The sequence below is a fragment of the Aythya ferina genome, assembly GCF_964211825.1.
Source record: "Aythya ferina genome assembly, chromosome: 5".
Lineage (NCBI taxonomy): Eukaryota > Metazoa > Chordata > Aves > Anseriformes > Anatidae > Aythya > Aythya ferina.
The window spans coordinates 7,640,323-7,666,100 of NC_140301.1; the positions used below are offsets into that span (position 1 = coordinate 7,640,323).

The following is a 25,778-nucleotide window of genomic DNA, read 5'->3' on the forward strand; positions in this document are numbered from 1 at the left end:
GGCGCTGCCGTGGGTATTAAGGGAAAGTTAGTGCAAAGGCGGCACCCCGCCTGTACCGCCGGTGACACTTCAGCCGGGTGGCAGCTTCTTGGGTAGGAACCCGCTCACGGGACGGGACGGGACGGGCAAGGGACGCGGCGGGCACCTCCTCCCGGCAGCCGGCCTCGGGCCCCGCACATCCTGACAGGTAACAGCCCCCCCGCCCCACCTGCTTGACCCGCAGCCGCCCCCTTTGCTTTGCCCGACGGGGAGGGGGGGAATGGGGACCGCCGGCCGGGCCCCCCCCCTCACACACGCACACAGCCCGGTACAACAGGTGGGGGTCGGAGGGGCAGATCTGGCAGGGGGGGCCCGGCCGCTGTCCGGTGGCGTCCGGAGAGGGGGCGCCCGGCGGTGCCCCCGCTTCCCAAACTTTCCCCGCGGGAGCAGGGGCTGCGGCGCAGCCCCCTCCCCTCCCTTCCCAGCTCTTCCCTTCCCCGCCGGCCCCGGTACCGCGCCCGTCGGGGGCCGCATCCCGGCCGCGGGGGAGCGCCGGGGACTCGCCCTTCGCCCTGCTCGGAGCGGGGTGAAGCCCGGGAGGCGGCCGCCACCCCCCGAAGTCAGGCTTCGCTGCCCGGCCGCGGGTGCCTGCGCTACGTCAGGGCGTTAGTTTGGGGAGAGGGAGAGGCCGGCAAGGTGGCTCTTCCTCCGAAATCACGCCAAACAAAAGACGAGCGTAAAGGCTGAAACACCACTTACCTGTCCTCGGGCTTCTCCAAATATTCCTTACGGTACGGTAGCGAGAACGCTCCCTGTGATGCTTCGCTATAATATACCGGTAAATGGACATTCTCCTTCAGTAATAAATCAAACACCATCTATCTCAGATCCTCCTCCCTAATTAGAGATGTTTATTGGAGATGGTGTTTATCCAGCTGTCATGCCGAGAAAAAGCTGTGACATAATTACCTCTGACCAGATAGTCTTTTATATGCATATCTCACTGACATATAAAGCAATCGGTCTGCATTAAAAATGACAAGATCAAATGTTGATTTTAGCCGATATAATAATATTTCTGGTCATTACATTAATTGAAACTCGACTTCCAGGCTCTCCGAATTACGAATCTTGCTATTTAAACTCCCTTTTTTTTTTTTTTTTTTTTTTTTTTGAATGAATGAATGAATGAAGCGAGCAGCTCCGCCAAAGGGCCGGGCAGAGGGAAGCATACCGTGCAAAGTTGCCGCGATAAATCAAACCTGCCAGCACAAAGCGAAACAGCCCGCTGCCCCTCCGCCTAATAAGGCGGTTGACGCGAATCCGAGGAGTTTTCTCCAGCGTTTCCTCGTGGTCCCCCCCGCTTCGCCAAATTTAGGTTTCGCCGCTTATTCCGGAGGCCAGCAAAGCCCGAGCGAGGTGTGAGCGAGGCAGCCCGGGATCCCCCCAGCACTCGCCTGATTTTTCAGGCGTGCGAGCGCGACTCTGCTTCATTTGGTTTCGTGGCGTTGGCAGCTTCTGCGGCCCCATCTGTGTGTTTGGTAGCGAGGGGTGATAAGCTACGAATTGCTCTGTAATTGAAAATATATTTTTGGGAAAGGCTGGTTTTACAAATATCAAGGGTGTAGGCTTTTGATCCTTTCTGCTGCCTGTGTTCTCCAGTTGCTAATAAAACTCGCATTGAGCTCCTTAGTGGCTTGATTAACAGGCAGATTAACTGTTACTGGGGTTTTGAACAGCTTGTCCCAATCAATAGCATTTAAAAAGCCCGTCAGGATGCGCTAAGCTTTCACCCCCCCCTCCCTCTTCTTTTCTGAAGGCTTTTCGAGAGACTCCGCTTGCCTGACACTTTGCACATATCTGTAATCAAAGGCTTTCCCGTACAGGAGCCCGTACATTCGCCTGCCAGCTTCAGAGCCAGCAGAGTGACTTCGGCGGGGTCCAGAAAGCCTTTTTTTTTTTTATCCCGGCACACAAAGCTGTGCCTGGCGCAAAAGACCAACAGAAAAAGAGGTTAAATCGATTCCAAACTTTTTGCGGCTTGTTTATGAACTAGAAAAAGCTCCACTTAACTCAGTGTCCTGCGCATTATAGGTTTCAAACACTGTCTCTACATATACAAATAGGCATTAAGTGTCCTGAAGGCAAAAGCATTGTAGTCTAAGACGTCAGGATTTGTGTATCTCTTCAGTTTTAGACCGAACTGGACAAGAGGACTTTAAGCATTTTTCTGGGTATTAAAAAAGGTAGTTTGCAGCCCAGATATTAATCCAACCAGACGATACCGGAGTCCCTAACTCAGCACTTTCCGCTTTCAACACCTAACAAAATACGAAAGGGAAGCAGCCGCTGCTGTTTAACGCAAAATCAAAACTCAGGCAAGAGATCATGGAAAAAGGTGAAAATTATTTTAATTAGGAACAGTAATTATTAAAAAAAAAAAAAGTGCCGCATATAATAGTTACTTACCTTTTTATATATATTTTTTTACCTTTTTTGTTATGCCTTTTTAATTTTTTTTTTCTTTGGGATTGTATTAGGAACAGAAAGAGAGAGGGGGAGAGAGAAAAGAGCTGTAGAAAATGCGAGTTGCAGGAACCTTGCGGGGATTTAGCAGCGCTGGGCGCGGTGCCTCGCTCCCGGCCGGGGCCCGGCGCTGCCCTCGCCGCGGGGCTGCTCCCGTCGGTAACCCGCAACGGGAGCGGAGCGGGGTTAGGAGGAGGAAACCACCCCCTGGAGAAAAAGGGGAAAGGAGGGGGGAAGCGATGGGAAAAGAGAGAAAAGGGGGAAAGGAGGGCGAGGCAGGCAGGGCCGTCCCGGAGAGCTAACCTCGGAACGCGAGCGGTGGTGAGAGCTGCTAGGTGAGAACAGGAAATTAAAAGAGGGAGAAAACAAAACAAAACAAAATAACAAAAAAGGGCGAGCGAGCCTTCTCTGCGCAGCGTCCAGGCACGGCCGTCTCTGCGGATCCCCTTCCCCCGGCTCGGGGGCGCCGCTGCCGGCATTGCCCGGGGGGGCTCTCGCTGTGCCCGGCCGGGCCACGGGGGCCGGGAGGGGGGGAGCGCAGGCACCGGCGGGGGGGGCTCGGAGCGGGGCCGCGCAATCCCCGCGCCGGACGGAGGGAAAATGGCGCCGCGGGGCGGGCCGGGGCCCTCCGGGCACCGGGGCCGCGACGGGGCGGGCGGCGGCGCGGGGCTGCGGGCAGGGACCCCCGCACCCCCCCGAGCACGGCCCCGTCCCGTCCCGTCCCGTCCCGTCCCGTCCCGCCCCGCTTGGCCCCGCCGCTTTTCTGCCTCCCAACTTTTGCTCGGGGCTCCCGCTCCGCCCGGCCGCCCCTCGCCGTCGCCCCCCGGTGCCCACCCCCGGCCGCCCCGCCGTGACGTCAGCGGCACTCACGCCCCCCTCCCTCCTCCTCCTTTTTATTTTTTTTTTCCTTTTTTTTTTTTTTTTCGGCTCGGGTGGGGGCGTTAAAAAGTTTTCTTTCGGGGAGGAGGGAGCACAAAGGCCGCTGCGCCCGAGGGGAAAATAGCAACAAGATTACGGCGTCTTTATTCCGGAGACGAGGCGTAAGAAGGTGCTAATCCAGAGGACGGCTAATTGAGAGCTTGTAAAAATGATATTTGCCTGCAATTGCGGACAAAGTGATTTTTTTTTTATTATTATTATTATTTTTTTTTTATCGCTTTCCTCACTTTAACGCCCCGTGGACGAGAGTAAAAAAAAAAAAAAAAACGTAAAAGATAAAAAAAAGAAAAATTGCTCGTTTGGTAGAGAGAGTGCACCAGGAAAAATATATATATATATATCCAGAACCAAGAATAACAAAAGCAGCCCCCGAGGACGCCACTGACTTCTCCCCAGCAGAGGACTAGCTGCCAGCTCCCCAAATCCCTTCGGAGCGACCGAGAGCCGGGCCACCTTACAAACACCGCTTTTTGGGGCCTGAGGGCTCGCCCTCCCCGGCGCCCCGGCAGCAGGGCTCGGCCATTTGGGGCAGTTTGGGGCTGCCGGGGGCCCCTCGGGGCGCCCCACGTCGGGCTCCCGCCCCGCCTCGCCTCGCCTCGCCTCGCCTCGCCTCACCTTCGGGGCGATCCCAAACGTTGCCGGGCGCCCGTCCCGCCGCCATACATATGCATGACTTGGGGGACATCATGCGGGGCCCCCCCGGCCCCTCCGAGCCGCAGCTGGGGCCGGGCCCGCGGGCAGGGCCCGGTGGCTCCGCCGGCCCCGGGGTCTCCCCCGGTTCCCCTCCGGCCCGGCTCGGCCCCGTTGTGCCCGGCCCCGCGCCGGCGGCCGTCGGGGGAAGGGGCGGCGAGCGGCGCGGAGGGCAGGCAGCCCTGTTCAGTCTGTTAAGAGCCCATTTTGTGCTATCACGGAGCCGTGGCAGCTTCTCGGCGGGACCGGGGATGACAGTGCATGACGGCCGGGCAGCCCATTATCCCGCTCCTATTGAGGCGCCCTTTCACTCACATGCAAACTCCTTGGCAGAGTCGTTTGTCTCCTCATTGTACTTTATTTAAGAATGCAATGGTTGTCAGGGCTCTTATTCAATTTCAAGATACTTTATTGATGAGCTTTGACTTTTAGCACTTTTCACATGTCAAGAGAAGTCAAGTGTATGCGGCTACGACTTCATTTTATGCTCCGCGCGTTCATGCTCGCCACTTTCCTCGGTGGCTCTTGGAATTTCTTTTTCCTGTCCCCTCTCCTTCTTCCCTTTCTCTCCCCCAGCCCCCCCCCGAGGTCCCCTCCCCCTCGTCCCCGCCCGGCTCGCCCCAGCCGCCGGGGACACCCCGAGCTCGGGCTGGTGCTCCCAGTGTAACCTCAAATGCGTGCGCGGAGGGGTTGCTTTGGAGTGTACTGAGGTGTGTCCTAATGGTCCGGCATTCAGCACACGCACTTGTGGTGTGTGGTCAGAGCGGAGAAGTCATTTACTGACTTTCCCCCCTCCGCCTCTGGCAGCCGGGGCGCACAGGGGAGGGGGGGCTCGGGGGGAGCCCCCTCCGGGGGCGGCCGGGCTCGGGGCGCTGCCTCCTCCCGGCTGCTCTGCGGGGTCTTCGATAATAATAATAATAATTTAAAAAAAAAAAAAACAAAAAAAACAAAAAAACAACACACACACAACAAGGGCAGCCCTCAGTCAACAAACGGCACGTGGGAGAAGTTTGCGAGTGTTTGGTAAAGGACTCTTGAGGCCCTTCACAAGAGCCCTCAGCACACAATTCTCCTGTTTGCTCTGCTCTCCGCCGGCCGGGGCTGGGGGGGCTGCGGGCGGCCGCTGGCTCCGGGCGGCGCCCGCCCTACAAAGCGCCTGTCTCCCAAATATTTATGTCTTTACCATTTGAATGTTATTTTCCCCTTATCTCCATTGTCGGACGGCGGCTAACTGTTTAAATGCAAATTGACCTTTCCCCCCCCCACCACCACCCCCCTTTCCCTCCGACCCCCTCCCGCCGGCCCCCCGGCCCCCCTCCCCCAGCCCGACCTGGAAACGCGCCGCTCCCCTTCGCCGCTCCCCGCATTTTTGGGGGCCGGGGCCCTGCTCCGAGCTGCCGGGGGGGGCCCGGAGAGCTGAGCTGAGCCGAGCCGAGCCGAGCCGGGGCCGGGCCGAGCCGAGCCGAGCCGGGGCCGGGCGGCGGTGGCGGGGCCGGGCGGCGGCGGCGGAGCCCGGGCGGGCGGCGGGTGCGGGGCCGCGGGTGCGGGTGCGGAGCCGGGTGCGGAGCCGGGGCCGGGGCCGGGGCCGGGAGCCGGGCCCAGGGCCCTGCTATTCAAACGGCTGGGCCAATTGAGCCGTGCCGGGCGCGGGGCGGCCAATGGGCGGCGGGGAGGCGATGGCGTCGCTTTGCATAAAGCAATATTTTGTGTGGGAGCGAGCGGAGTATTTGCATGTGCGGAGTGATTAGTGGGTTTGAAAAGCGAGCCCCGGCTCAGCCTCATTTCCCGCTCTGGTTAAGGCGCAGGGAGGAAGTGTTTTGCTGGAAGATGATGACAGAGGTCAGGCTTTGCTAATGGGCCAGTGAAGAGCAGTGGAGGCGAGGCAGAGAGCAAGGCACACATACATTAATACACTTGAACCATCACCAATCAGCATAGGTGTGCTCTGTCTCTCTCTCCCCACTTCACTCACACACTCTTTTATCTCTCGCTCTCCAGTCACTGACAGCCCATTTTATTGTCAATCTCTGTCTCCTTCCCAGGAATCCAAGATCACACAACCAGCAGCTTCACTGGAGAAAAACTATTTTGCTGGCAACTCTTTTTAAAGCGCCATCATTTCCAATCAGTGCGCTCTTAAACTATTGACAGGAGCTTTGACAACAAGACAGGATGCCTCATAAAGGTGAGTCCGCTCATTTCTTCTCCCGGCTTCTCCTTCTCGCATTTTAATATTTAGGCAGGGCTCTCGCTCTCTCCTGCGCTCTCTCTCTCTCGGATTCCCATTTGCATTCCGGAGAGCTTCCCAGGGAACTTTCCAGCCCAGGAGCTCACAAACTTTCCGCTTTCACACCAGCCCGTGTCCTCTGGAAAAGCTAAAGCATCTGACCGGGAAACCGGTGCGAAAAACTCGCAGCAGCCCAGCAGCAGCAGCACTTCCCACGTAGCACTTGCCGGGCAGGGAGACCACAGGCGCCGGTGTGTGTGTGTGTGTGCGCGCCGCCGCTGCTACCGGCACCCCCGCTCGCAGGCACGGGAGGGGCGGCGGGGCCGGGCCGTGCTGTGCCGTGCCGGGCCGTACCGGGCCGTACCGGGCCGTGCTGTACCGGGCCGGGCCGCGGGGCCCTGCGCCGCCCCCGCCGCGCGGAAGGAGGGAGGGAGGCGAGGACGGGAGCGGAGCGGAGCGGAGGCTCCGGGTGCCCGGGGGCGGCCCCGGCGGCCGCTTTGTGCTGCGGGGCTCGGCCGGGGAAGGGGAGCCGGCCGCCGGGAGGACGGGGCGAAGCGGCGAGGAGGGAGAGGAGGAGGCAAAGGGCGGCCGGGAAAGTCAGCTCCTAGGCCAAGTGAGCTCGCAGGCGCGCTGAGCGGGGCGCTGAGCGGAGCCGAGGGGCTGTCAGCTCCCATCAGCAGCCCCGCATCTCCCCGGCTCGGCCCCGGGGCCGGCGGCTGCCCCGGCCCCAAGGCAGGACCGCCCGAGCGCAGCCCCGTCCTCCGCGGCGGCTCCCGGCCGCGGCCGGGCTCTGGGGGCCTTTGGGAAGCGCTGCGGATCGGATCCATCCATCCATCCTTTTTTTTTTTTTTTTTCTTTCCTCAAAAAAAGCTTTCTCGTTCACTCCTGCCACAGCCCCGTAACCCCACGGGGTACCCACGGGCCTGAGAGCCCGCGCTATAGCAAGGTCTTTCTTTTTTTTTTTCTTTCTTTTTTTTTTTTTTTTTTTCCTCCAAGAAGTTGCAAACTCCTCGCCGTGCAAAAAGCAGCTTCGCTCCCCCTGACGCGCAACAATAAACTTGGTTCTTTTTCCCCTCGCAAGTGCAATTGGAAAATCTGGATTTGAATTTAACCTTGCGATGCCTCGCACGGAGCTGGTAAATCGAGACGCGGGGCAGGAATAATTTCTGGAAAGTTTAAAAACAAAGTTTCCCGAACGATTAAATGCACCTGGCAGATGCTGTTTTGGAAAACGACCACACCATCCTAGAGACGAAAAGTGACGGCATTTTCTCCGTCTTAGGGACATAAAATAATAAAAGTGGCCCTTGACAATAAATGTTTATAGCTGGTGACCTCTACCAACTCCTGATCGCAAACCGATTCGTTTTTACCCTTTTCTCATTTGCCCCGAGAACAGGAAACTTTGCCACCTGAACGCCTAATTGTGTGTGTTTTTACCGGGAGAGGCAGAGGGGGAAAAAAAAAAAAAAAAAAAAAAAGCACAAAACCCTAGATCAGATTATATCCAGATTTTCAGATTACAAAGCGAGCGGCGGATTAGGCCTGGCCTAATGGTGGAGCTGGCTGCCTCGGACACGGCACGCTGCTGCATCCCGGGCGCTGCCCTCCCGCACCGCCCCGCACCGCGCTGCCTCCCGGCCGGCCACGGCTCCCCGGCTGCGGGTGCCCGGCGCTGGCGCTGCGCCGGCTCGAGTGGGGGGCGAGTTTGGGAGCACAACGTCCTGCCCCGCACCTCCTCTTACCTTGCTGAAGGACTCGGCTAGGCTCGGCCTGCACCGTGCAACGTTCTCGGCCGCGTTTGGGGGGGTTGGTTTGTGTCGTGGCGTGCTTTTTGCCCCTTCTCCCACATCCCCCCGGTGCCGTGGCCGAGGTAGGTGCTGGCAGGGCTTTGGCTGCGAGCGCAGCCGCGGCTTTCCGCCTGCCTTCCCCGGCCCCGCAGGCCCCAGGGTTATGAGTTGCGCGTTAAATACGCGAGGAAATGCTGCCCGGAGAAGTGGGGTTGCCGTTCGGTGTGTGTCGGTGCAGACGTGTTCGGTGTATTAAAGGGATGGCTTCACGGTCGGTTCAGCCAGAGGAGATACTGCCACGTCTCCATTGAAGTACAGTGTAGCTTGCTCTGCTGCTAATCAGGTAGTTCTCCAAAGAGCAGTAAATATTTACCAGCTAAAGTCTTCATGCTGCGAGAAAGTACTTGTTTGATGTTTATTTTTATGGATTTAAGATTACTAAAAGCTACTTAATAAATTATACCGTGGCTAGTCCTGAATGGGGAAACGTGCCTCTTTGAATTCTCCATCATATGCAGGAAGAGTAAAATTAATATTCATTATAGGCGCAAAAGAAAGAGAATGAGTATTTTTAGGCTAAAAAAAAGGGAGAGAAAATGAAGGCTGCGACTATTTCATTATTTTACCTCCTTTTTTTTTAGCAACCCCCTTGAATGGGCTCTTTATTGTAATTGTCCCTCCCCAATTGAGCACCCCACTGAGCTGTTGTATCTTTTTACAACCCCTAACAACTCGCACCAGTAACACAATTACCGCCAGATATTTATAACGAGAAATTACTTTTCCATTTTCACCCGCGACGATTTCAAATAAATACATGGGGACGCATAAATAAATAAATAAGTGGCCCGGGGTGGGGGGGGGGGGGGAGAGGGAGGGAAGGTGGCGAGAGGAGGAGAGAGGGAGTAAAGGGAAGGAGGGGGGGAGAGGGGAAAAGAAAAAAAAAAAAAAAAAAAAGGGCGATTGGGACTGTCCAGGCGCTGGGTCAAGGCAGGCACTAATGAAGGGAGAAGGGGCTTGTTTCTCTGCTCTTTGTAAGTTGGAGGGTTGTTGGTCCGTTTAGTTGGGAAGCTGCGCGGCCGGTTAAGGAGCCTGGGTTTCTGCACTCGGGGTTTGGGTAGAGGAGCAGAATGGAGGCCATTGTTCGCTTTCTGTAGGCTTTGTTTAACAGTTCTCACCCCCTCCTGTTCTTACTTTTTAAAGCAGTGAGGCGAGGTAGACAGCGTGTGTCACAGTACAGTGAAAAAGGGGAAGATCTAAAGACCAAAAAAGAAGTTAATCACGAGACGTGGAGTTTGGGGGAGAGAAAGTTGCTAGTGCCGCGGGGAGAGACAAATAAATAAATCGAAGAAATGCCCGGAGGTAAAAAAATGGAGCCCCGCTGCCAGCGCACAGGGCAGCCGGCGGAGCGGCGAGTGCGCGCAGGGCCCGCGCAGCGCCCGCCCTGCTGCGCCCCTCTGCTCTGCTCTGCTCTGCTCTGCTCTGCTCTGCTTTGCTCTGCTCTGCTCTGCTCTCCTTTCCTTTTCTATCCTCTCCTCTCCTCTCTTCTCCTCCCGGGCTGCGGTAGCGGCGGGGCCGGCCCCGTCCCATCCTCGGCCCCGACCCCGTCCCCGTCCTGTCCTGTCCCGTCCCGCGGCGGGGCGCGCAGTGTCGCGGCGCACCTTCCCCGCGCCGCTCCGCACTTTTAATGTACCTTCTTTTGCTTTGTCCTAGAGGGAAGACTTTAACTAGTGACACGCAGATGTGTGAGTCCCTAAATTGTATGAGAGGACAGTCCACCCCGCTCTCAGGCAAGTTTAAAAACCTGACTTCGGACTCTCTTTGTGCTTGCTGTTGCTCCAGTTAATGCACCACCTCAGCGAAGGGCATTACCGACGAGGCAATACGCCACCTGCATGCAATTAAAGCCAGAAACCACTCGGCGCTTTGCTTTTCTTAAATTTTTTTGCGTGTGTAGGGATCTACGCGCGTAGTTCTGCCTCGAGGCGCAGAAGCCCCCGAAACCTTAAACTAATTGGGGAAGGCGTCTAAGGATAACAAAGTACGCCCGGGAGATGTTAGCTTAACCCTGTGTACTGCCTCCCCCTGATTAACGCCTATTTTATTGCCGATAGACTGCTATAGGCGAGCCCCGTGGGATACTGCTCTCTCAGCCCACCATGCAGAACAGTAAGTGACTCCGCGCCCCTTCGCGGCCGCGGAGGGCAGGAGGGGCGGCCGCGGGCGCGCAGCAGCGGGCAGGGGAGGCGGCCCCGCCGCTGGGGACCGGGGGCTCCGCCGCTGGGGCTCGGTTGGCTCCGCGCCGCCCGCCCCGTCGGGGCACGGAGGCCGGGCCGGGAGCGCGGCGGCGGCTCCAGGGCCGCGGGGTTGGCACGGGTCGGGGCCCGGGCCCGTTGCCCGCCTGCCCCGCACCGGGAGCCCCCCCGTGCTAGGTGCGACGCCCCGCCGCCTCCCGGTTGCGCCGGGTCCGTGTTGGTTCGCCGTGCCCTTTTGTTGTCGCTGCTGGGGCCGGAGACCTGGGCGGCGGGCCTGCGCGCACCGGCGGTGGCGGAGGGGGTTTCTCGGAGCGGAGAAGCGCTCAGACAACGCGCCAGGGCGCTGCCCCTGCTCCGGGGAGCGGCCCCGCGCCCCGCTCCGGCCGACGGGGCTGCGGGGGAAGCCGGTGGGGTGCGAGGAGCGGCGGCCGAGGTGCCGGCGGGGCAGGCCCCAGGCGCCCCGGGATGCGCATCTTCCGCGGGGTGCGCCCCGCAGCGCGGCGGGGATGCACGCTCCGGTGCGTGAGATGCGCGTTTCTTGCGCGCATCGCGGCGGGGGGAGCGCAGGCGGCCTTGCCTTGCGCGGGGCGTTCAGCCCCCAGCCACTGCGGCTGCGGGCCGCGGAGCTGTGCGGGACCTTCCTCAAGCGCTCTGCCGGCAGCGTGCGCGGCTGCGGGCCCCCTTCGTGCCCTGCCCGGCCGGGGGCGAGCCGTCCCCCGCCGGGAGGCCTCTCGGGGGAGCCCCCAGCGGGGTGGGCTCGGGGCTGCGTGCGCCCCGAGAGGGGCTCGGCCCCGGCGGGCCGGGCGGCGGCACCTGCGGGCGGCGGCGGCTGGCCTTGGCCGCGGCGTGCCGGGGGTGTATGGTAATGGGGATGCCTTCACTCGGCCGTGCGGGATCGCCACTGCAAAACGCAGAAAAGATATCATTCGGGTGAAGCCTTTATTTTGTTTAAAGGTCGCGGCGGGCTCTTCAGGCTTTGTGTTAATAACTCCTGGGTGTATATGGTGCAGAGCATCCAAATTGACACCATATGTTTTCCTATTAGATGACTAGCAATAGAATACAAGGCGCATAATCATTGCCACTGGGCGAGATCTACACCGCTCTCCAGGGAAATTATATAATGATTAAGGCTTAACCTTTTAAGCGAAACTTTGATTTCGCTTTCTCCGCTGCCATTTTTTACGGTGGCGAGCGTCCCCCTGCAAACCGGCCACGGCGCTGCTGTGCCGCCCGGCCCTGCGCGCCTGCTCCCCGCCCGGGAGGGGGCCGGGGGGAGCCGCCGAGCCCCCAGACCCCGGCCCTCCCCGCCCCCGGGCCGCCGCCCCCCGCGGGCCCGGCCCGGCCCGTCCGACGGGGCGCACGGCGGCACCGCCGGGCGCGGGCGGGGAGGGGAGGCAGGAGGAGGAGGAGAGGAGGAGGAGGAGAGGAGGAGGAGGAGGAGAGGAGGAGGAGGAGGAGGCGCGCCTCTCTCCCCGCGGCCGCCAAGGGATGCGGAGCCGCCGCCCGTGCTGCCGGGCCGGGGCGGCCGGACGGTAAATGACCCAGGCCGGGTGTCACTTCGAATCCATTGCGCGGGGAGCGCGCCCCCTCGGTCGTGTCCGCGCAGAGCCCCTGGCTACCTTAAACCGCAGCCTCCCTCGGAGGGAAAGCGAGTAGAGTTCAATCTAGTCTGAGTGATATCCAAATGCGGACAGAAAGGGTCGTTTTATCATGCTACTATTTGTCGTGACGATGCAATTTTCAAAAGCAGAGTACTGTCATAAAGTGACACGCCTGCCACAAGTGCTCCAACTGATCTTTTCAATTAGCCTTCCATGCATGATCCGGGGCGACTTCCGCCTATTTCCAGAAATTAAGCTCAAACTTGACGTGCAGCTAGTTTTATTTTAAAGACAAATGTCAGAGAGGCTCATCATATTTTCCCCCTCTTCTATATTTGGAGCTTATTTATTGCTAAGAAGCCTGGGCTCTTGGAGTCAATTTATCAGGAGGCTCCAAAGAGAGGAGAGCGGAGCGAGCGTAGCGCAGAGCTTCTCCAGGGAGACTTCCTCCAAAGCCTGGAGCTTCAGGTTGGGCATTTTCGAGGCAGCTCTTCGTTTGCTTTTGGCGAGGCGAGCTGCGTTTGTGCGGATGCAGAGAGGCTTTTTTTTTTTTTTTCCTTTCTTTCTTTCTTTTTCCTTTTTTTTTTTTTTTTTTTTCCTTTTCCTGGCGGGGGGTGGGAAAACCAAAACCAAGCGAGCCAGCGAACCGACCCGACCCAACCCGCTCCCCCAGCAGCAGCACATCCCGGGCTTTTTTTGTCCGGGCTTCGGGGGGTTCTCCGCGGGTTTTGCCGACGGGGAGCGCAGGCTCGGGGAGCGCGGCTGTCGGGCGGCGGCGGGGCGAGGACGGCGGCGGGCGGGCGGGCGGAGAGCGGGGGCGCGGAGCGGTGCGGAGCGGCGCGGAGCGGTGCGGGCGCGCTCCCCGGGGGCGCCGGGAGCGGAGGGTGCTATGGTGGGCGCTGTGCTTCCCGCAGGTCACAGCGGCGTGAACCAGCTCGGCGGGGTGTTCGTCAACGGGAGGCCGCTGCCCGACTCCACGCGGCAGAAGATCGTGGAACTCGCGCACAGCGGAGCGCGGCCCTGCGACATCTCCCGAATCCTGCAGGTGAAGGCGGCGGCGCCCCCGCTCCTCCCGCTGCCCCCTCGGCAGCGCCCGGCCGCCGCTGGCCGCGCTCCCCGCCGGCCCCCCACACCCACCCACGTTCCAGCCTAATAAAGCGTTCAGCTGCCCACCTCCGCTGCCGCTGCGGCTAGACCTCGCCGTGCATATCTGTATCTCTGTATGCCTTTTGAAATACCTCTGAAAACCTTTTGATTTATATATATATATTTTTTTCCCGCCTGGTGATGACCCGCACTCTCGTTACAGTTAGCTCGCTGTAAGCAACCGAATTGTACGGCTCGGCAGGATTTCGGTTCCTCTCCTCCCCCTTCCCCCTATATTCCCCCTATATTTACTTATGATTTTGTAAGATCTGTATGCATTTGGCGTGGCTTACTGCTTTCTTATTTTTCCTTTTTTTTTTATTATTATTTTTTATTATTATTTTTTTAAAAAAAACACCATCAAAAAACAACCCTCGAAGCCACCCTGTTTTAGCCCAGAATCTGTCTTTACAGACACTAACGCGATCTGGCGCAGCTCAGGGGTACATTGTAAATGTAGGTCTCGATAACCCCTCGCTCACCCCGTCCCCCGCAAGTGCTGTCTGAGGACGATGGAGACTAGTCTGGCATAGCTATTGTTCGGATTTAAGGCATATTTTAAGATTAGCACTAAAGGAATTACGTTTTGACCAGATTTTTTTTTTTCTTCCAAATGTTTTTAAAGTAGCACTTTTGTAGAGGGTAGGGCCACAAATGTAATTTTTTTTTTTTTTAAGAAAAAAAAAAAAAGACTCTCTAAGTAAGTTCTCATACCATTTAAGGTATATTTTTGTGTTATAGACCCATGCAGATGCAAAAGTCCAAGTGCTGGACAATCAAAACGTAAGCTTGTCATTGTTTAATGCATACTTAAACAATTTTATTTTTGTCTTGAAATTATTAATAATGTGATTTTCTGTCCGCTTCCCTATCCAGGTGTCGAATGGATGTGTGAGTAAAATTTTGGGCAGGTATTACGAAACTGGCTCCATCAGACCCAGGGCAATCGGAGGTAGTAAACCGAGAGTAGCGACTCCAGAAGTTGTAAGCAAAATAGCGCAGTATAAACGAGAGTGCCCCTCCATCTTTGCGTGGGAGATTCGAGACAGATTACTATCAGAGGGGGTCTGTACCAACGATAATATACCCAGTGTAAGTTCATGAAAAAAAAACCTTCCTGTGTGCTGTGTACAATGCTGGGTAGCTGTAGCGAGCCTCTGCTTCCTTTGTTTTGATATCAGCTGAGAGGATAGCAGGTTCACATCATTTGCATGTGGCAGGGTCAGACGCATTTTTTCATACAGAATCTGACAAATGCCTTTAAGGAGGGGAGAAAAAAAAAAAAAAAGCAACAACAACAAAAAACCGCGGTCACCCCTGCGCCTGGCGCCTCAGGACTGCGAGCATCAGTGGAAGCCATCACTCTGCTTTTGCAGGGCTGGGGCCGGGGCTTTTTCGCTCGGTCCGTCCGTCCGTCCGTCCGTCTGTCCGCAGCTCCGGCGGCCGCGGCGCGGAGGGGCGCGGGGGCTGCGCGGGTGGCTCGGGGGGAGCGCGCTACCGCCCTACCATTGCCTTTCTGTCCTCTGCCTTGCAGGTGTCGTCGATAAACAGAGTCCTACGCAACCTGGCTAGCGAAAAGCAACAGATGGGTGCCGACGGGATGTACGACAAGCTAAGGATGCTGAACGGGCAGACGGGGACCTGGGGCACCCGGCCCGGCTGGTACCCCGGCACCTCGGTACCCGGGCAGCCCGCCCAAGGTAAGGCAGCGCCCGGCCTGGCGCGGCTCGGCTCGGCTCGGTTCGTTTCGGCCTCGGTTCCCCTCCTGGGCTCCTCTCCCGGTCCCCCGGCCGCCCGCTGCGCTCCGCAGGCAGCCCTCTGCCGGGGGCACCCGGCGCTTGCCTCCCTCCGCCGCCTCCCCGGGCGGCCGTGGGGACCCGTGGGGACCCGTGGGGACCGTGGGGACCCGTGGGGACCGTGGGGACCGTGGGCAGGAGGTGCCGCCCAAGCCGGCTCCGTGCTCCCCGGCCGGCACCGGAGCCTGGCGGGCCGGCAGAGCGGTGGCTGTGTCCGTCGGGCTGATTGTGGTTCCTCCTCAATGGGCGCGGAACAACTTGGTAAATATAGGAAACTGTTTATCCTGAAGATTAATAGGTATTTGTTGTAGGAATGACAAGGGGATAATATGAAGGATAATGGGATGTTACGTTACATACTTAAGATGGTTAATGGCTTCTTTTTGAATACGGGCTCTGTTGAGGCTCGGCTCTCCCCGGCTGTGGTCATTCCTTTAGAAGAGGTGTCTGTATACAACAACCTGCTTTTTGTTTTCATCCCGCAAGGAAAAAAAAATCAGTAACAGTGTGCGGAGTATCTGGTACAAAGGATGTTTCTGTCACACGCAAGAATTTGTTATGGGAACAATTCTGTCGCTATGTAATTGCTCATTAGAGATCGTTTTGTTTCTCATTAAGGCGACATGAATAAGCGTCTAGTTGAAGGAGACAGCTGTAGAAATGTTCCACAGGAGACCTCTGGACACGATATGGCACCGCTTGCCAATTAGACATGTCAGTTTTAAGAGAAGAAAACAATCTATGAAGGACACTAGAAAGATAGAGCGGAGCCCCCTGTCCCCCCCCGCCCCCACTTTTTTTTTTTTTTTTAATTATTATTATTATTTTTTTCCCCCGTTTCGGCCCGGGGTCCCCCCGCCGAGCAGGGCCAGCCCCGGCCGGCAGCCGCCTCGCCCGGCCCCGCTCCCTCGGCCCCACCTGGCCCGGCCGGGCCCCCCCGCGCCCAGCCCCGGAGCCCCGGAGCCCGTCCAGCCGCCCCCTTTCCCTCTGCCGCCCTTCCCCCGGCGGGTGCGGAGCCCTGCGAGGTCTCCGCGGGGCAGCTCGGTCCCGGGGAGGGGGTCCGGGACCCCCTCGACCCCCCCCCGAGAGCCCCCAAAATCGGCGAGGCGCAGCCGGGGCTGGCGAGAGAGAGGGGGGGGGGGGGCGGGCAGGCACTTAAGGCGCCCGGCCCGCCAAATTAAAATTAATAAAATGGGTTTCGTCTGGAATATTCATGCTCCCTCTAATGCTTTTCCCTCGCAGGGGTATGTTGCTGGATTTTAAGAGTCCATTACTCAAAAAGCATAAGGCGAGGTTAGGTCTCAGAGGGGTACAAATATGGTCTCAATCTGATAAACGCCATGCAGCAGTGAATAAAATAATGGATACACGAGGGCTGACAGAACAAAAAGAGACATCTCTATCCAGGAGAAATTCTCCAGTGATTTAGTGGTTTTAGGGATCACTGAGACACTGTTTCTTATCTTTTTTTTTTTTTTTCTTTCCTCCCTCTCTTATAAGACTAAAGCCTTCTATAGGATTTAGACACTTTCTCTTTCAACAGATGCTACAATGTTTTGATCCCAGCTCTATAGCTGAGAGGTGCCGCAATTGGTTTGCTATCTTTTTTGCTTGTTTTCCGCCTCACTGATTAAGACACTAAGAAACTAAGGAATGATTTTATTTCCCAGCGTCTTTTTTTTTTTTTTTTTTTTTTTTTTTTTTCTTCCAGGAAACAAATCCTATACCCAGCGTCAGATGGTCTGGCTATAGGATAATAGGGACGGACATTCACTCGCTTTCTTACGGATTAGGTCTGGAAGGTGGAACAGCCCTATTGAGATCGCTCCTTTTAGGGGCTTCTTAAAAAAAAAAAAAACTGCACCCCCTCCAAAAAAAAAAAAAAAAGGGGGGAAAAAAAAAAAAAGAGGGGCTTTTAGGGAGACATCTTAATAGCCGGCGCGGGGTTTTAGGGCCGCTTTGCGACCAGGTGAACTCCTCAGAGCCCGTTCGCGTGGGGAGCGCACCGGGAAAGGGGGCTCGGGGCGAGCCCCGCCGGCGCGGGGGGCAGCGGCCGTCCCCTGCGCCCCCGGCCGCCCCCTCGCCCCCCGCGCAGCGCCCCGCGGCCCGGCGCGGACAGTGATGGATGAGGCCGGTGGCGGAGGTTACGCGGAGGCCCCCGCCCCGGGCGGCCGCGGCCCCCGGCGCTGCCACCAGCGCTTGGCAGGGCGGCTGCCCCGCCGCGACGGCGCTCCCCGGGCCCGGCGGCTTTGTGTGCCCCTGAAAGGCAGCCCCCGGCTATTCACCCGCCGCCGGCCGCCTCAATGGGGCTGCGGCCGCCCATATGGTGACCACTGCCGCTGAATCCCTGTGTTTAAATGGGGGAGAAAGTTCGGGTTTTAAAACATTTCAAAGTGCTTGAAAGGGTCCCACCAGATCCTGTCACAATTCCCCCCGAGCTTTGAAGGCCGGGGCCATTGTTAGCCGATTATAAATGATATTACTTTAAAGTTGATTTCCCACAATATTTAAAGGATGTAGCGGGAGTGTTGCTATTTATTTTTGGCGTAACTTTGCAAGGGAATTAGCATAAGTAGCCCATGCGCCCCTCGCTCCGGCTCCCCTTTTATGCCACATCAAAACGCCTTGGAAAAGGCGGCCGTGAAAGGAGCCGGGGGAGCTCCTCGAGGGACGGCGACTTCGCCGCTCCCCGGCCAGCGGCCGCCGGGGCCCCGGGCAGCGCTGCGCGCCCACCCCGCGCAGGATGCGCGCAAGCCTTGCGCGCCCCGCGGCAGGCGGCGCAGGGAAGCGGCGGCGATGCCCCGGGGAGAGGCGCGGCGCCGAGCGCCCTGCCAAGCGCTCAGCTGCAGAGGAGCACGTTCAGCCCCGTGAGCGAACCCGCTCCCGTTTCTTTCAAAATTACATGTTAAAATTTTTTAAAAGAAATCTTACTTTTCTCTGGTGCAACACATTACAAAGAATGGACAGTCCTTTTATCTAAATATAAAATTCCATTTTCAGCAATTATAGCCTGTTCTTGGTGATGATATAATTACAGCTGTGCTCAGTAATAGGTGTCAAGGCAATGCACACTCATACAATAGTTGAATAAAACTGCAGAACAATGCAGGCACTTCTAAATTCACAACCTTTAAAATGAAATTGACTGTGCAGAATTCAAATAAAAACTGGATAAATATTTTTTAAAAAAGATTACAAGCTTGGTTTGGTTTCTTAATAGCATTTTCTGCAAACCTATCAACATCTAATTGATTAGATAGGAATTACTGATTATAGATAATCTGAAATACTGAACATCGCTATTTTAAATATAGCAATAGGTAAATAAATTCAGCAGGCAGAGGAGACTGCCACGGCACTTCAGCAGCGATTCGGATAAAGATTCACTTTCAGGGGAAGGGATTTTTACGCAGGTTTTATTCCAGAGGAAAAATGAAACGAAGTTTAGACCAGGCGATTGCAATTCTTCATCTCTAATGTTTCTGATAGCACTGGAAAATGAAACGCTCCCGTGTTACCTGCGTCGTTAGTGCGGTATCACTTTGATACCCAAGATGGTTTTAAGAAAGGGTGTCGGCAAACGTGGCCGAACTTGTCCCCGCTTGCATTATTTCTCCGATAGCAACCTGACAACAGGGGTATGGGCATTTCAGTTTCCTCCTCTCCTTTCCGCAGACGGCTGTCCGCAGCAGGAGGGAGGAGGGGAGAACACGAACTCCATCAGCTCCAATGGGGAAGATTCAGATGAGGCCCAGATGAGACTTCAGCTGAAAAGAAAGCTGCAGAGAAATAGGACATCCTTTACCCAAGAGCAAATCGAAGCCCTTGAGAAAGGTGGGTGACATTTGCCCGTGACTGAAGCAGGAGAGAAAAGCAAAATGTGCCCCAGCTACAGTAAGAGCTAACCAGAAGCGTATAAGGCATTTACGTGCCTGATACGGATGTGCGATAAGATATGAAGGTATTATACAATAGGGTGTTGAGATACATGTTTAGATCTTAAATCTGTGGCTCCCTCCGTGCTATTTTATTTACCATGCTCGCTGCGGTATGCGAGGAGAAGCTGTAGAAAGGTTTTCAAAGGGAAGGTTGTGGGGCACAGCTCCCATCTCAGAACCGGTGTTGCATCCTGGGCTGCTCTCTTGTCCCTGCCTGGGCGTGGGGACAAACCTCCTCCCGCCGATGGTGCCCGTGGCTCCAGCAGGGCGAGGGCCAGGCAGCCAGTGCTGGCAGCAGTGCTCGGTGCCGGCCCCTCATTTCTGTCTGTCCCCGGCGCTGCTGCTGCCCGGGGCTGGCAGCGGGTGCCCTTTTCCCTGACCCTGCCTGGGTGCACCCTCCTGCGACCCAGTGCGGCTCTCTGTCCTGATTTTCTGCTGCTCTTCAGCCGTGTGCCACTTCGCTTCTTGGTGACGGGGTCAGAGCTGCCTCGGGGACCCCCTCAGCAGGGGCAGAAGCCCCATACCCTGCTCGGCACTTCTCAGGAGAGGCCAGCATTGCGCCCAGCCCTGCCCGTCCCCCAGTAGGCAAGGTGTCCTGCCCAGCACACGCACGCAGGCGGGAGGGGAGGCTCAGCTTCGCTCCTGCAGCAGCGTTTCTTACAGGCTCCGAGAGCACCGGCAGCGCCAGCACAGTTGTGACTCGACCAGCAGCTGCGTTAAATCTTTACGGCTCATGCAACAATATTTTCCTCTGCAGAATTCGAGAGGACCCACTACCCCGATGTGTTTGCAAGAGAGAGACTAGCTGCTAAAATAGACCTGCCTGAAGCAAGGATACAGGTACAGAGTTGCTGTGTAATTATCGCTATTATTGTTCTTGTTATTACCATTACGGTTTCTTATGACTGGCTGCTCAAAGCACAGGGCTGCCACTGTTTACAGTCGGGTATTTGGCCATCTCCTCCTTCGGGAAAATAACAGCACATGGGGTTTGCTTTAGGAAGCTGCTTTGTGACAGGGCGAGGCAGCCTTGTACCAGCGCTGCTTTGGGGTACCTGGAGGAGCCCACGAGCCCCTCACCTCGTCGGCTCACTCATGCCTACAAAATGCTGTTGCTTCCAGGTGTGGTTTTCTAACAGAAGGGCCAAATGGAGAAGGGAAGAGAAGCTGAGGAACCAGCGAAGACAAGCCAGCAACACTCCCAGCCACATTCCCATCAGCAGTAGTTTCAGCACAAGCGTTTACCAGCCGATCCCGCAGCCAACCACCCCCGGTAATGCAGCGCATCCACCCTCTCGGGACAGTCAGACTCTGGGACTGTGTCGCCGTGCGTCACGTGCTTGAACTAATGTCTTCGTCTATCTGTCTATTCTATTATAGTTTCCTCTTTCACATCAGGTTCCATGTTGGGCAGGACGGACACGGCGCTCACAAACACGTACAGCGCGCTGCCGCCCATGCCCAGCTTCACCATGGCCAACAACCTGCCTATGCAAGTGAGTCCGGCACGGCCGTGCCCGCGCTCGGGGGGCTCCTGCCTGCTGGGGCAGGTGGGAATGAGGGGGATCCTCCTCCGCGGTGTTTTACGCGGGTTATGAGCCCGAAACACGCCGCGGGGAAACCGGCACCAAAAACAGATGCCCTCTTTTGGAGGAGGCACAAGGGAGAGGGCACTGAGAGCGATGGTGCTCGGACGAGCCCCTCTGCAGGATCCAGAAAGAGAAAAGTCCTCAGAGTTGCGAGGCGACAGATCTGGTGTGAAAAAAAAAAAAAAAAAAAAACACCTTATGGGGCAAAAAACCCCGCCCCACGGTTAACCCATGGAGCGCGGTGGTGCGGTGTTGGGACCGCCGCCTGCGTGCGCTGCCGGAGGGACGCGGTCCTCCCGCTTAGGTGCTGCGGCGGCGGCGCGTTAGGAACACCTGAGAGAGGGGAGGATGTGATTAGCATCAGTGGTTATGCTAGCTAAGCCAGAATTGCAAGAGCTGTCAATCCTCATGCCTGAAAGCATTAGCTGATCACCAGCTGGGTTAGGAAGAAATCTATTCCTTTGGGGTCTGTTTCTATAGACCTTTCAGATGCAAAATTCCTCCTTTTTTAATGGTGGGGTTGGCCTAGGAAGGTGCTGGCCAATTACGGGAGTTTTGCAGCTTTGTCTGAGGCACACAGCATTGACCACTGCTGGAGACAGGCGAGCCGATTAGAGAGCCTGACTCCTCCGCTGCGGCAATTACCATGTTACTAATTGCTGAACCAAAATTAACCAAATAAAGTTAGAGTCTCTCAAGTTCAGGGAAAGGAATCACGTCGGTTAAGTTGTTATTCCGCGATACTGGAGGCCGGCAGCGTGGCTCCCGGCGGGCTGGGAGCGGATGACAAAGGATCAAAGGGCTGACCCGGGGGGGCTCTGGGCAGAGCTGCAGCCCCCGACGCACGCGGCCGGGCAGCGACTGCGGTGCCCGAGCCCCCAGCAGCTCCCGTGGCCATGGCCGCGTGATGACCACGTCGGGACAGGGGGCTTGGTGTTGGGCTGCCAGCATCCCCCCCCTGCAGGGGTGCAGCTAGAGTAGTTCCTCCCCCCGGTGTTTGCATATTTCGTGGTGAGGCTGTCGGGATTTCTGTAGCTGGGGCGCATCGGGCTGTGCAGGCGGAGGAAATGCGTGCAGGCACGTCGGGTCTCGTGCTCCTGGAGCAGGAGTCGCCCAGCTCCACGTCCCCTTCTCGTGCCGCATCGCCTGGGTTTGCTGTGCCCTGATGGGGCTGCCCCAGCCCTGCCTGCCCCCCTGGCACCCGCTGCCTGTCCTGCCCCCAGCTCAGGGTGTTTTGGGGCTGGGGGTTTGGGTCAGTGGGGATGCTGGGCCAGCTGGGGCACCTTGTGCGACTGGCCGTGAGCTTCAGTTCTACCACCCGCAGTGTTTAGCTGCAGCAGGAAAGGTGAGGCAGGGCGCTAGCCCTGTGCTGTCTGGGGCTGCAAGTAGCACGGGCCCTCCTTCCTCTGCACAAGTAGGAAGAAGGCTCCGGTCCCTTGGCTTAGATACGTAACACCTTATTTAGCATCCACATGTAGCGACCGGCCCTCTGAGCCTATCTGACCACCCGTATCGTCTCTGTAGAGCAAGGAGCTGTGGGAAAGGGCTTGTCTGCGAGTAGGGTTTTACGTGTGGGCACCCAAGTTTGAGAACCCGCAGCTCACTCTGACTTGCGTGGAGGAAAACGCCTGCCCGTGCCGCCCGCTGGCCAGGAGCTTAATTGACGTGGCTTTGTGCCTTGGTGGATGCTTAACGCTCTTCTGTCCTTTGCTGCCGTAGCCCCCGGTACCCAGCCAGACCTCCTCCTACTCTTGCATGCTGCCCACCAGCCCCTCGGTGAACGGCCGGAGCTATGACACCTACACCCCCCCGCACATGCAGACACACATGAACAGCCAGCCGATGGGCACCTCTGGCACCACTTCCACAGGTGAGTGGCACCGGGGGGGGGTCTCGCAAGCCTTGGCCGCGGGTTCGGCAGCTCAGCAAGCCGGGCTGCCAGGGAAGGGTAGAGGGGAGACGGCAGGTTAATGGACATCCCAATAGCTGGAGGGTGAAAAGCTCCTTGTCGAGGCCCCAGTCCTGCACAGCCCTCAGGGCATGCCGGGACCCTAGCACTGTACAGCAGCATTTGCTGTGAAATATCAGCGCAGCCATGCATGCCGTGAGGTTAAACGCACGTGAAAGCGTTTGCGGGGCTGAGCGTGTTTCTACCGTGTCTGTGTCAGAGGCTGTTTTTTGCTAAGGGTCTGAAGTTATCTAAGAGGCGGGTAACCTGTAGAAATACTGACCTGCGCTAAGAAGGCACAATAGGGTAATAAAGGGTAAGCGTCAGCATAACCGGGAGCAAGCTAGGCACGTTTGAGAAAATGGAAATGCTCGGTGTATTTTGGGCCGAATTCCCAACTGATACAAATGAGCCGAGGCTCTGCCATCTATCCCAACGCGTGACAGTTTATTCATAACAACAACTCAGTCAGACGTGCACAGGTTTTTAAAATAGAGCCCCCTGGCATCCCCGACCTGATTCTGCAGGTTGGTAGACGGCGAGGTTTCATACTCATAAATCTGAAACAGGAGAGCAAAAATTGTGCTATGTATAGAAAAACTAAAATATCCATTTTCCCACTCAATTTTCAGGTCTCATTTCCCCTGGAGTGTCAGTTCCAGTTCAAGTTCCTGGCAGTGAACCTGATATGTCTCAATACTGGCCAAGATTACAGTAAAACATGTGTTAATTCTGTAAATGACTATATGGACAACAGTTGGATGTTCAGCAGTATTTTCTAAAGGAAGAATGGCTCTCAGAGTACTTCTGTACTGCAACTGTGCCCTATGCTGTAACACATGGAAAAGACTTTAACATGGACCTTTGTACACTGAAGGCATTATATCGGTTGGAACAAATCTTCATTTTGGTATCCAAACTTTTATTCATTTTGGTGTATTATTTGTAAATGGGCATTTGTATGTTATAATGAAAAAAAAAAAAAAGAACAATGTAGACTGGATGGATGTTTGATCTGTGTTGGTCATGAAGTTGTTTTAAGAAAAAAAAAAAAAAAAGAAAAGGAAAAAAAAAAAAAAGAAGCCATGATCAACAAGCTTTGCCACGAATTTAAGAGTTTTATCAAGATATATCGAATACTTCTACCAATCTGTTCATAGATTATGGATTGATGTTCCAAGTTTGTATCATTCCATTGCATATAACTAAACCTGGAACAATACGCACTAGATTTATGTAAGAAAAATATCTGTTGGTATTTCCAAAGGTTGTTAATGGACGAAGCTATGTGCAAACAAGGGTTAAGAGAGAACTTCGATGAAGAAAAGACTTTGATAGATAAAAGGTAGATTGTGTCTTCGATATAATCCAATTTGTTTTATGTCGAAATGTAAGTATTTGTCTTCCCTAGAAATCTCCCAGAATGATTTCTATAATAAAGTTAATTTCATTTATATTTGACAAGAATATTCTATAGATGTTTTATACACATTTTCATGCATCATACGTTTCTTTTTGGTCGGCAAAAGTTAATTGTTCTTAGATATAGTTGTACTACTGTTCACAGTCCAATCATTTTTGTGCATCTAGAATTCATTCCTAATCAATTAAAAGTGCTTGCAAGAGTTTTAAACTTAAGTGTTTTGAAGTTGTTCACAACTACATATCAGAATTAACCATTGTTGATTGTAAAAACCATGCCAAAGCCTTTGTATTTCCTTTATTATACTATTTTCTTTTTAACCTTATAGTGTGGTGTTGCAAATTTTGTTACTGTGTTAGGTTACCCTTCCTGAGTTTTATTTTGAGTTTATTTTCTGTTTGCAGTAAGGAGGGTTCTCACGAGCCGTCTTTATAGACCTTCAGCACTTCCACCAGCCTGTAATTTGGGCTAACAAAAAGAAGATAGGTTCACGTCTCTAATTGCAGTTAGGGAGCAGGAGGAGGCTGTTTATTTAGCCCAGGTTTCTGGGGATGCTCTAAATGAACTCCAGAGACGAGCAGGATTTCCAGCGGGGACTTTGAATTGTGCCAGGCTGTGTTGGTGAAGGGATACGCGTGCGCCTATCGGCTGTATACGTGACGTCCGTAGGGACACGTATGTGCACAAATATACGTTCCCGCCTTCTAGAAATGGTTTTTGTTAGGATGTTTAAGAAAAAAACAGCTGTGTTTTTAACAAGCTCTTTGGGAGAGTGAATACCATCCCTTTATATCGCCACACAGCACAATCTTAGTGTAATTTTCCATTGAACTTGTAACCTGGTTAATACCTCAATGCGCTTTGTGTGAGGGTTGTTAGTGTGGGCGTGGGTGGAGAGCTGCATGTCAAGGAATAATGAGAGAAGACAAATCAACAGGCAGCAACAATGCGAGCTGGGACTGGCTAGTGAAAGCTGGAGGCCTTTAGTCACTGGCAGGAAAGCCAAACATTCCCGGACCCTGAGCCTGGCTCATTGTGGTGCTGCTGGCGCTGGCCATGCTGTGGTGAAAAACGGATCTTGCGCCTGAAAAGCCGGAGTGCGGGGAGCGCTGAGTCAAAGCACGGGTGTCACAAACGGCCTTTGTAACGCGGAGATGCTATCTGGGCTGGTTATGCTTTCCCTTCTGCTCGCCCCAGCATATTTGGAGCTGCAGATAACGCCTCGCTGCAAACCGGGAGCAGCAAAGTTGCGGTGCCGAGGTAATCGCTGCCTGCAGACAGGGTCAAACGCACGTAAACACCAAGTCCTTTAGGGACAAAGAGCAGCTCCATTGGATGCATGATACAACGGTTAATAACAGCGAGAGCTCGAAGCAAGCAAAATGTGCAAAAACATCAGATTAAAATATTTCATTTTAATTGATACTGGTCAGTTGTAAGTATACTCATTATACCAATCTTAAACAGCTTTAATTACCCAGAAGCCACCAAATTGAAAATATTAATTTTGCAGGGAAATTGTTTTTATTTATATACGTATTTATCAGGCACGCGCGCGTGCATTGTGCATTTGTGAGCTAGGGCTGGACCGCGTTAAACACTGCAGCAAGCAGGTCCCTTCTCGCACGGCTAAACTCATCTTGGGAACAATTCCTTGGAGGCACAGACCCGGCCTTTACACACCCACGTGGCGTCCTGGCCTCCACGCACGTAGCTGGCTGCCTCTAGGCCAGCTCCTGGGGGACGAGTCCCGGTGCCTGCAGCAGGCCAGCAGTGGCAGTGGGTGCTGCAGGGCGGGCAGGGCAGCCCCCGTCCTGCTCCCCTCAGGCTCCCCGGCTGCCTGGCCTCAGCCGCCAGCCCTCGCACCCCTCTGCAGCCTCCTCGGGGGACGCAGGGCTGGGTTGTGCTGCGTGGACACGGCATGAAGA

General features: G+C 55.6%; 2 protein-coding genes across 13 annotated transcripts in view; one reads left to right on the forward strand and one right to left on the reverse strand.

Moving 5' to 3' along the window:
• Positions 1-25,778, reverse strand: part of ELP4 (elongator acetyltransferase complex subunit 4) — a 273,117-nt gene that overhangs the window by 101,734 nt on the left and 145,605 nt on the right. The window lies entirely within an intron of this gene.
• Positions 66-23,881, forward strand: PAX6 (paired box 6). Of its 10 annotated transcripts, XM_084521291.1 has the most exons (14): positions 5,937-6,072; positions 6,177-6,319; positions 9,865-9,941; positions 10,266-10,320; positions 12,925-13,055; positions 13,898-13,939; positions 14,033-14,248; positions 14,691-14,856; positions 18,628-18,786; positions 19,648-19,730; positions 20,013-20,163; positions 20,271-20,386; positions 22,199-22,349; positions 23,060-23,881. In XM_084521291.1, exons 4-14 carry the CDS (start codon positions 10,311-10,313, stop codon positions 23,143-23,145), a joined length of 1,311 nt encoding a protein of 436 aa, XP_084377417.1. In that variant the 5' UTR covers positions 5,937-6,072; positions 6,177-6,319; positions 9,865-9,941; positions 10,266-10,310; the 3' UTR covers positions 23,146-23,881. The 10 variants fall into 10 exon arrangements, with proteins under 10 accessions (XP_084377416.1, XP_084377417.1, XP_084377414.1 ...); XM_084521290.1 differs by lacking the exons at positions 5,937-6,072; positions 9,865-9,941; positions 10,266-10,320 and adding an exon at positions 66-187; XM_084521288.1 differs by lacking the exons at positions 9,865-9,941; positions 10,266-10,320.